Genomic DNA, 11,536 nt, shown 5'->3' with positions numbered 1-11,536 from the left:
TTTTAATCTATTATAACAAAAAATATTTAAAAAATCGAAAGTATAAGAGCCAGGTTCCACTTCTTGGCCCGAAGTCTAGACCTGGCTGGAGCCTATATAATGTATTATTCATGTCCCTATTTGAACTTTTCATCTTTTATTTTTTTTTGAATAAACTATAATGATCTTTTTTGAAGTTCGAAATAATTATAAATTTTTTTAATATTTTAAAAATATATATTTTACTATATAATTATATATATATATATATAAACTCTATGGATATCTTTTTATTTATGCATAATATTTTTAAATATTTTTAAATAGTTTTTAATCTATTATAACAAAAAAATATTTAAAAAATCGAAAGTATAAGAGTCAGGTTCCACTTCTTGGCCCGAAGTCTAGACCTGGATGGAACCTATTTAATGTATTATTCATGTCCCTACTTGAACTTTTCATTTTTTATTTTTTTTGAATAAACTATAATGATCTTTTTTGAAGTTCGAAATAATTATAAATATTTTAATTTTTTAAAAATATATATTTTACTATATAATTTTTAATATATATATATATATATATATATATATATATATATATATAAGTCTACATCTGGATGGAACCTATTTAATGTATTATTCATGTCCCTACTTGAACTTTTCATTTTTTATTTTTTTGAATAAACTATAATGATCTTTTTTGAAGTTTGAAATAATTATAAATATTTTAATTTTTTAAAAATATATATTTTACTATATAATTTTTAATATATATATATATATATATATATATACTCTATGAATATCTTTTTGTTAAATAAATTAGTAATCCCATCATTATCCAATCCATGTAAATTTTAAAATATTTTATATTTTTTATTGATATTTTATATTTTTAAAATTTAAAATTTTTATATTTAATTAAGAGGTTATATATATTTTTTTCAAACGTTAAAGGATCATGTAATTATCCCAAATCTTGAATGGGGTCGGAATAATTTTATTTTATTTCATTTTATTTTATTTAATCACCGACCTGAAATGCCACCCTCTTTTTCTTTTTGGTAACAACATACCACTCTTCGAAATCAGGGGATCGTCATTTAGCGCTCCGTTGTTGGGTCGTTTTTAGATAGGAGGAGAAAGCACAACAATGTCGTGGCTCGCGAGATCTTTCACCAACTCCCTGAGGTCCGACCTACGCCACGGCGGCGGCAGTGGCAGTGGCGTGGAGACGCCAACGAGGGCGGAGCGGTGAAGACGAGAGAAGATGGAAGAGGAGAACAAGACCTTTCGATCGGTCCAGAAAGCGGTGGCCGAGGCGTCAAAGAGGATCTCTCGGAGCTTACCAAAATCCTAAGTCGTCAATTCTGGGGCGTCGCCAACTTCCTCGGCCCTCCCCCCCAGATCCCCTCCTCCACATCGGATGGCGATCGCCAGTCCGATCCGGCGGCCTCCGAGGGTGTGGATCAATCGGAGTTCGCAGAATCTCAGGCGATGGCGGGAATCCGGAGTGATTTCGCCGAGATTGGAGGGAGATTCAGGTCCGGAATATCCAGGCTATCCGGCCACAAGGCGGTGTCGGAGATCTCCAAGATTGCCTCCACCTTTCTCCCATTTGGATCCGAAGAGGACGAGGAGCAGATCGAGGAGTCTGAGGGGAGGCTTGGCAGGGATGCTGTTGGTGTTACGGAGGAGGTGTTGGCGTTTGCAAGGAACATCTCCATGCATCCGGAGACATGGCTGGATTTCCCATTGTTGGCTGACGACGAAGATTCTGATGGTTTGTCTTCTTCTCTTGTCCCCTTCTCCACTGATAGGGTTAAGCTAATATAGGCTTCAATTGGATTACATTTCTAGAAATTTGTATTGGTATTGATATCTTATGGCAAAGCAATCTGGAATTGTTTATCACTGATCAATTTACAAGCTTCTTCTTATCACCAGTGTAGATTTTGATGAGGTTGTCTAATTTGGTTCGCTCTTTAGGCATGAAAAATTAATGATCTCATGAACTAGATATCTGGTTTTCGTACTGTTATCTGTTGTTCAGATTGGTAGATTTAGGAATAATGTGGGTGGGATTGAGATAAAATAATGACAGAATGCTTAAATAATCGTGTCCTTTTGAGTGAAATTGAATAAAGATAATGGGAAATTGAATTATTTAAACTAATATTGCAAGGAAGCTTGCATATTATAAACCAAATGTATTAGAAATGATCTAATTTGGATTCATTATTCAAAAATCACTTTTAGTTGTTTCTTTTTAGAAGCATCTAGCTTTAGTGGTGGGGTTAGAGAATAAGCTACTAATGCTTTTCTGGTTTGAAAAAAACCCTCTATGTATCTTAGAATCCCGAAGCATAAGTTAGAGCACAGTGCCTCCCCCCCCCTAAAAATTACTTTACTTCTTTTTGATTGTTGACTTTGCGAATAAAATTTCATTTTTAAGCCTTGCGAACCAAACAAGTTAGACTGAAACACTTTCATAAAGATTTATTTTATGTATACTGTTATGCATCATATGAGGTGATAATGCCATAAGGTCATTAATGTGCTTTTGTTTGTGCTTTTGCTGCTGGGGTTTCTCTTTATGATAAAACTTGTTCATTGGTTTTTGCTTGATAAGCAGGATTACCTAGACACTTGGCATGGGTGCCAATTGTCTGAGTATCCTCAGGTATCTGACACGGCAGCCTCCAAAAATCTAGGCGTAAGAAAATGGCATACATATATTGTGTGTATGTATTTGTGCAAGTGTTCATGCATATATTTGGTGTGTTTGTATCTAATGATGCTCATTTAAAAAAGAAAAAAAAAGCACTTACAATTATAGATCCTATTTAACAGATAAACTAATGGAATAGCCATAAGTTTGCAAGTTGTTTGATTTATTTTTCCAGGTTCAGTTAAGATGCGTTAAGATACTTAAAATGATAACCAGTTATGATATATTTGCAGTTCAAACATGATGCTATTTCACTTACAGTGTTCATATAATTGCAATAACCTTATATTCAAACAATAATTATAATTTTTTTAACATGTCCATGTAATCTTGATAACTTTATATTAGAAATCTAGCACAAAAATGCTTAAGGATACTTCATTAAAAGTGTCCTGCACTAAAAACATTGTCATCGGCATGACACTCCAAAAAATAGTGCTTAGGACTTGCTAAAGTCGGTGGAACACCTGAAGGTGGAGTGTCAAGCCATGTCATGTCATGTCTTGAAGTGGCAACACTTCCTGACTGCTTATAAACAGAGTTTCCAGGTAATATAGTTCATAAGATGCTTAACTTTTTACCAAATGACTTCTACTTAAGCTTTACGCAATAAGTATCAAGTATATGCTTCTCTAGATTTATAAAATAATAGGTCAGACAGTATTGTTTTTAACTTTGAATGTGCTAGCCTTAAATTTGAAAACTTTCTTGAGGAAATTTGATCAAATTAAAGTCTATTAGGAAAAACAACATTAGCTTTTTATGCATTGATTAAAAAAATTGCCCTAGGAAATATAAATATAAATATATTAACAAGAATACCATAAATTTGGGGCACTGTGCAAATTTATTTTTGCTGTAGAATGCCAAAGATGACCACTCTTTTCGGAGATAAACTTATAGCAAATGGGTTTTATATTAATTGATTCAGGGAATGTCCAGTTGATGGTGAATACTATGCATGACAATATTCCTTTCAAAGATGATAATGATATTCAGATATTGTAATTCTTTACATTCTTAGTATGTTATGTCTTGATTAGAATTTGATAAATTTTAATATGCACAGCATTTTAGCCTTCATACTCTCACACCTTTATGTTTTCCCATTTGATCGATCAATAAGTAATCTTTGTTTTAGTTGCAAATTTTCGGCTTTAAATTTTCAGTGGATGGTATAACATTCTTTTGCTAGAGTTTTAAGGGCCGCGGCCCCTCCCCCGCCCCACCCCCACCCCAACCAAAACAAAAAATTAAAATTTTCAAGGGAAAAAAATTCTTCAATTAGAAGAATTTTCAGCTTTTATTTTTGTTCTCTATAGCTTCTTACATCTGATAATATTGCTGTCTTCAAGATTTTGATATGTCTGATGTCCAACAAGAGCATGCACTTGCTGTGGAACACCTTGCACAAAGATTAGCAGCTTTGAGGATTGAACTCTGCCCAACCCATATGAGTGAAGGGTGCTTTTGGAAAATTTATTTCATGCTTCTGCATCCCAGACTCAATAAGCATGATGCTGAGCTTTCGTCAACACCTCAAGTAAGTTTGCCTAATTCCATAATGTCTGATTTGCTTATCATGATGCTTTTCAGCTGTCAGCACTTTAACCTTTTCTCATGGAATAGCATATTTCTTATAAAACATTGCCATCAATGTAAATGGTCCTTGAATGTGGTATGGTTATTTTGGATCTTGGTATCCTATCTGAGCTCATATGCATTTTGGAGTTTGGTTTTTCATGGAGCCTTTTTTTGGCTCTTACCAACTACATACCTCATGCTTGAGATTTGTCATGACTGCAATTGTTTGAACTTGCCTTCTGTATATTGTCTAATAGCATTCATCTTGTTTCTATACAACATAAATAACAAAGCTTTACCCCGTCAATTTGGGGTTTGATCATATTTGCAATATCTTCCTACTTTAAGCCAATTTTTTTTAAAGGTTCCCCATATAAATATTTTTATGTACTGGATTCTAACATGACCAAAGGCCCAGTTGTTTTCATTAGATAATAGTATGTATGAATCAGTATATTTCTTATTAAAATATAATCAATTACCTTTCTATTCTAATGGTTCAATTCAATCAAATATCTTATTCTATGGGTGTTGGATCACTGAGTTTTACATAGAGCCATAATTATAGGATTTACTCATGAAATATTAGAGTGTAGCTTGAACAATTTCCAGTAGTTTGTAATTATTTTTATGTGAAGCTAGGAGGGCAAAATGGGTTTATGGAGAATTAAAATATTTGTGCAATATGTGTGTGGCACCATTTGAACCCTCTTGTAGATTTAATGTGGTAATTTAGACTGTATAACCATGTTTACACATTATCTTTTATGAAACATAGATGTTAACATAGTTGATATGATATTATCTTTTAAATATATTTTAAAATCTTAGCATATGAAACATTTCATTGCTACTCAATCCATGTGCTGTTTATAAGTGATTCTTGTTTTGGCTTGTGATTTAATAAATATAAATACCATGTCCTTGTATATGTAATTACTTATTTCCACCAAGATAGCATAATAGTGGTTGGATGACGATATGCAGAAGTCTATGCGCTTTTAGTAGGTGAGAGCAAGTTATAAGCTGAAAGAAAGGTGAAGAAGACTGTTGATGCAATGGAAGACTCCTCAACTATAGCGCCCAGGGTCATGAACACTGAACAGTTTAATTCTGTTATATTCAATAACTGATAAAGTTAAGGGGTGCTAATGGAAAAGATGCATGACTTGTACATAAAGCCTATGAAAATTGACAGAGGAGATAATTTATCCAGAGAAACCTGATTTTAGACTTGGCTGGGGAGAAAAATGGCTCTTGAAAAGTTGGGGAGAACAATGCTGACAAAAGATTATCTCTGGGGCATGATAGCGTTATTTTCAGTGGTTAAGAGAGTAGATTTGGCAGTGGAAGACATCAAGCAAGATTTATATAACATGATAGAAATAAAATAGGATTAGGAACTTAAGTTTGGTTGGCACAAAAAATGAATGCCATCAGACCCCATGAAATCTGGTTTTCCCTTCTTTTTTTTCAGTATTCTATATATTCTTTTCTAACACTCTCTTCCTTTGGTCTGATTTTTATTTTAGTTGGAACATATTCTGAATCAAGAACTCTTAACCAAATGGTCCAATATCAAACAGGGGTCCCAGTGACAACATTCTTGTGCATCAAATTGGTTGTGTGGTGGCAAGATCAATTGGGAGAAGTGGTTCAACTCTCCAACAATAAGGTGACAAATTTGTAACATAATGAGGTTTATAAAAAAAGGACCAGAGAACCTTTTGAATTTCATTAAGAATGAGAAATTCTTCAATTCCTTTCGACATTGGACCTGAACTGACACTCCTGAGGTGGATGAGTGGGCTGAAAAAGTTGAATGAACTTGGTTCTCTTGAAGAAAGCAGATACACCACCAAACCATTAAATTTAAAGAAAGGTGACTTTTTCGATTTAAAGTTTCATTTGTGATCAAGGTAATCTATATCAATAAAAGGGATGAAAAGTCAACATGATATGCATATTAACTACCTTGACAGCTTGTTGCGGATCTAGAAATGATGAACATAGAACTGTTGATAGCCTGCACTTCAGACAGCTGCTGATAGTTCTGCTACTTTACATCAGCAAGCTGGATATATGAAACCTAGTACACTTGATGAATTATTCAAGCCCCGCAAGACATTCTATCTTTAGTTTGGATTAACTTATTGTAGAGCCTTATGAGGGGTAGTTGTATGCTATTGCTGAAACCAGTTGGCAGCTGAACATGGATTTTGAGGAGAGGAGACAACAGCTCCTTTACAATAGAAATCCTTGGAAGCAGGTGTAAACTATGGACTTAGCTAATATGAATAAGGAATGGATGGTTTTGATGGTTACCAGTTTTTGTTTTTATTTATTTATTTATTTATTGAGCAGGTGATGAATCAAAGTAACTTGAGAAAAATACTGATGAGAAGCTTTAGTTTAATGACATCATTAAAGGATTGATTTCTCCTCTGGATAGTTATTGTTATTATATTTCACTAGTTTCATTAAATAGGTCTTTGTTTGGACAATCCAAAAAATGTATATTTATCTATGAGGGCTGGTGTATATGTGACAACAATTGCTCGCAAGTTGCAATCATGCTTAGCTGGTTTTAAAAAGAATTCATTTTCAAAATTTTATGGTTCATTTTGATGCTTAACTATGAAGAGACCTAGTATGTGGCTCTACATGATAGTTCATCCTGTTAAATAGCAAGGAGTCCGAATAGCTAATATCCTAATGAGTGGCAGGACTAGGGACTCTACAATCGACTAATCTCACAGCAAGATCTATGTGATTGCCAGTGACATGGGCAATCTCTAGAAAGTGTAGCCAGGAAGGCAGAAATATAAATATATAGAGATTTGAGAAGAGGGAATGCATACTCAAGTTGTCATTCTTTTCTTTATTCATAAGGTCGTTGTTATTTATAAGGTTAGGCCTTTATAAAGGATACAAGTTTCCTATCTCATCAGGCAATTGTTTATATTCTTGGATTGATGATTGGTGCTCTGATATTCAACTAGCCTATTGTTACTCAAACAGTGAGAATTGCTGCTAACTAGAGGATTGGATCCAGGATTGTCTTAAAGGGTCATATTATTTGTAGGAACGTTAACTGATAATGAACTTAAGTATTTAAGCATCAAGGATATGGAAGAAGATTTAACAACAATGAAGATTCCATCAGTAACATTGCCAATGTTCTTACTCTTGCAAAGAGGAATTGAAAGGGGTCCTGAGTCGATATTATCCTTGAGGCTTGGTTTATCTTGCAGAAAGTTGTGCTGCTATATTAGCTGGTATGCTTATGGGTAGAAATATTCGAACATGAGAGAGGTTGTAGAGGTTTCTGGATCTCCTCCTTCATCCATCCTGCAAATGATATCCAAGAGTATTGAGCTCTATACTGGTGATTTCTTTGAGATTGGGTCATCGGAGAGGATTGCAAGAGGAGTAAGATACTACTGGTCACTGATGTTAGAGAGAAGCATGGTTGGGAGGTCTGTGAGTGAGAGAGAGAGAGAGAGAGAGAGCAACTAACCCCCTTCTGGTCCAACAATCAAAAGCCCACTGGGTTCTACACTTGACGAGGATAAGGCATTAATAAGAGGAGTTGCTTCAGCAGCAGCAAGAAAAGAGAGTTTTGATTTGGCAACCTGGGATATCACAAGAAACATGATGCACAATGGTCATAAGCTGTGAAGCAAAAACATTCAGTTACATTTTGGTAGAACCATGAGATGTTAGCTATTTCTAAAAAGAAGCTTAATGTGTCAACAAACTGCACTTATTTTCACATTGCTGGTTTGCAGGTACTTTAAGTCTTAGTTATTCAGATACTCCATAATCAAATCCCGGCCTAATCCATATTGATTTTGTTATAACTGGACATTCTTACATTTCTCCTTATCCAGTTTATAATCAAGGAAGAAACAAGTAATCTTGGGAGTTCAGCCCTTCGTTATCCCTGAGTTCCAAATGCAAGCCAATTCTTTAATAATTCACTAAATTTTCTCTCTTCCTCTCTGTTTCTTTTGCCCCCTGAAAGTTAGTTTTTCCACATTTCCAGGTTAAAAATTTGTCCCATCCCTAGTCTCACTGCATAATGCAAATAGCATGCACATAATAAGACCATAATTTCTTTGAGAAATTTGAGGGCACAAAATTTTGTTTCTCTAAAGCATGGAGAATAATCTCTTGTAAGTACACAAACTACATATTGCATTTCTAAAGCATGGAGAATAATCTCTTGTGAGTACACAAACTACATATTGCATTTCCTGTTTCATGTTTATCTATGTTATAAGTAAAACACCTAAGCTCCTAAATAATAGAAGGTTTAATATGCTTGGACAAAAGCCATAAGATGGCATAGTCCAGTATGTGTTATCTAAATTGTTAAAAAAAAAAAAAAACAAACAAAGGATCTAATGCACTTCTAAAATATTTAGTATCAAAGAGAACTTACAACAGGCAAAAAGCTGTGAAATTTCAGTGGAGGATTCAGAGTCATTTCATTTGTAGCCGCTGACCTATGAAAAGGACATCATATCCTGGTGAGCAGAGAAGTAGAGTCACTGAATGATTTGCCACAATCTTGTGAAGAACTTCTGTGTTGTATAGCATTGACTTGAATGTAGAAGGAAAACATAAATTCATATCACAATGAATTAAGAAGACAATTTATGCATGCACACATGCATGCTCTTAAAAAGGAAAAATCAAGAAGTGATTCCACTGTTTAACTGCAGCTAATATGACACGCTGCAACCTGTCTACCCGATTTTCTGTAATTGTAGGAGACCTCTCTGTCGGCAGGGGTGTTACACTACTAGCTCCCAATTCCTTGACAATGACCGTGAATAACTAAGCCACTGCATATGCAAAGTTAAATATAACAAAATTCTCCACATTTCACTAGGGAAAGAAAACGTACAGTACATTTCTCGATAAGCCAGTCTGCTCGACCACCTTTCAAGGTCCCTGAAAGAACATAGCAAGAGATAGATATAAAAAATAGACAAATAGCTTGGTAATGATATAGGATTTTTTCTTTTTTTTTGAAGCACAAGTAAGACTCACCGAAAGCAGCAAACACATGCCACTGAATGCCCTGAGGAGCAATTATTTTCGGGTCCTCTAAAGCCATGACATCTAAACCAGTACGATCAACTTTCTGTATGTAACCTTCAACTAGACCACCTATCCCATTGAAGAGCTCCACCCTTGCATTTTAGTACAGGAAATTCAGAAAAATACATTGTCAGTATCGAGAATAATTCTATCCAACCACCAACAGAAATGATATCTGTCTACAATTATGTTCAAGCATCGAAGGTAGCACCTTCGCATCGTCAAATATTATGGTATGAGAGTCATTTCAAACATGATGAAATAAAATATGGATTAGTAGGCTAAGAACATACACAACTAATAACCTGCGTAGTTTGGTCAGCACTTCTGCCCACCTAAAAGAGAGGTATCTGTGGCTCATGCTGCACTTAGGTCTGGCACTCCACTCTCTTTGAATCTTGGAATCTTGCTCTGTACTTTCTAATCACAAAATTTTCTGAGAGCTTGACTGCTCCACAGGAGACTTGCACCAGATCTTTTCTAGGAAAAAATATTCTAAATCTGAACATTTATCTTTCCTAGGAAATATATGTTGCCCACAAACCCAACGAATTACTAATAAATATCCACAATCTATAACATGCCATGTATCCTCTACAACCTCCTTTGTATAATCTCTCATTTGGACATAGAAGTATCCAACTCAACCGCATTACATGAAATCACTCATCCATCCTATTTCCAAGTGTCCATTGGTCTACTTCTACATGGGACGTCATGCCGTTGATTATTTCATCCCTAAAACCAAGCTGAAAATCAAAGCTTATCATCCTGATTTGTTCATCCTTTTTGGCTTTGTCTTTTTCCCTTTCACTTCTCAATCCATCAGTATCCCGACCATATTTCCCTTAGAATTCCACAATATCTCTGGTAAAGGATCGCTCTCTAATGTAAAACTCTCCACATTCGAACCAAGAGATCAAGCTTCACTTGAACTGACAGTAGAGAAAGAACATACCTATCATTCACGGCCAGGCGCAAGACCGTCGTCATGTGCCAGAACTCGTCACCTTGAACCCGAACAACACTTCCCTGTTCGAACATATCAAGTAAAGAAAATGGTTTGACATGCGGGAAAGAACCGAGGAACCGAGTGCTTGTAGAAATGCCTCCAAGAGATTACGATACAATTAGAGCACCAGCAAAGAGAGAGGAGTGCAATGACGTGCCTTGGATGAGGGAAGGGATGGGGAATGGAAGCGAGGGAGACCGCCACGGGCTTGGCTCGCAGCGGCATCGGACGATTGGGCGCGGAGGGTGCTGAGGCTCCGCCACGAGCGGCAGATGAGGCCAGGAAATGGAGTTCGTGCGGCGGGAGATGGCATCCTGTCCTCGAGTAACCCTTCAGTAATAATCCACTGAAGAGCGATGAACCAAGCTATGAATGGGATTTGGATTTTGGAGAGCAGAGGAGATGGTTTATAGTTGTCGTAACCAGACCCTGGTGTCACTTTGCGGGAAATCTTTTAGCTGAAGGGGATGGAATTAGGTTGGATTAGATTGAACTGGGACTTGATTAAGCTAGATTAGGTTGCACTGGGGCTGAATTAGGCTAGTTTACGTAAAAGACTGGAATGGGTAGGATTGGTCATGGTTGAGGTTTGATTGGGTGCAATCAAGGAAGAATTCTTTGCCCTGCTACAGCTAAGAAGTGAAAAAACACCTTGCAACTTTATGCCTTGTGCTTTCCCGTTGATTTGTGTATCGGAAAATTTTTATACTGGATGCATGGACTTCCTTTGCTAACCATATTTTAATTTTTGCTCGATATCCCAATCGTTGGAGGAAAAGATGAGAGAGTTGAAAAATGCAGCAAATGGGTGCCAAAACATTGCCAAAGGCGCGTGAGAGAGAGAGAGAGAGAGAGTACTCAATGTGCCCCCTGCGGTTTTTTTTTTTTTTTTTTGATGTAAAGGAGATTAATATGCATTAGTACAATAGTCATCAAAATTTATTAAAAAAAAATAAGTACCACAAAAGAAAAGAAAAAGAACCCCAATCCAATAACTGGAACTCAAATTTAAAATTTTTGAAATTTGAATTTCAAAATTTTCTCTATTAATCCATCAACCAATATTGAAAATTTAAAATCTCCCCCCCCCATAACATTCATTCAAATTTCAAAATA

The 11,536-nt window shown here is 35.7% G+C and overlaps 1 protein-coding gene and 1 pseudogene across 1 annotated transcript; one reads left to right on the top strand and one right to left on the bottom strand.

The window, feature by feature from the left end:
• Positions 1 to 1,119: 1,119 nt before the first annotated feature.
• Positions 1,120 to 8,701, top strand: LOC105036462 (uncharacterized; annotated as a pseudogene).
• Positions 8,702 to 8,804: 103 nt separating this feature from the next.
• Positions 8,805 to 11,261, bottom strand: LOC140853260 (uncharacterized). Its single transcript, XM_073247632.1, has 5 exons — positions 10,578 to 11,261; positions 10,367 to 10,440; positions 9,358 to 9,500; positions 9,212 to 9,258; positions 8,805 to 9,120 (listed from the first exon to the last, which is right to left on the bottom strand). Exons 1-5 carry the CDS (start codon positions 10,731 to 10,733, stop codon positions 8,983 to 8,985), a joined length of 558 nt encoding a protein of 185 aa, XP_073103733.1. The 5' UTR covers positions 10,734 to 11,261; the 3' UTR covers positions 8,805 to 8,982.
• Positions 11,262 to 11,536: the final 275 nt, after the last annotated feature.

Source organism: Elaeis guineensis, chromosome 13 (genome assembly GCF_000442705.2).
Source record: "Elaeis guineensis isolate ETL-2024a chromosome 13, EG11, whole genome shotgun sequence".
Lineage (NCBI taxonomy): Eukaryota > Viridiplantae > Streptophyta > Magnoliopsida > Arecales > Arecaceae > Elaeis > Elaeis guineensis.
This window is presented reverse-complemented; position numbering and strand designations above follow the sequence as displayed.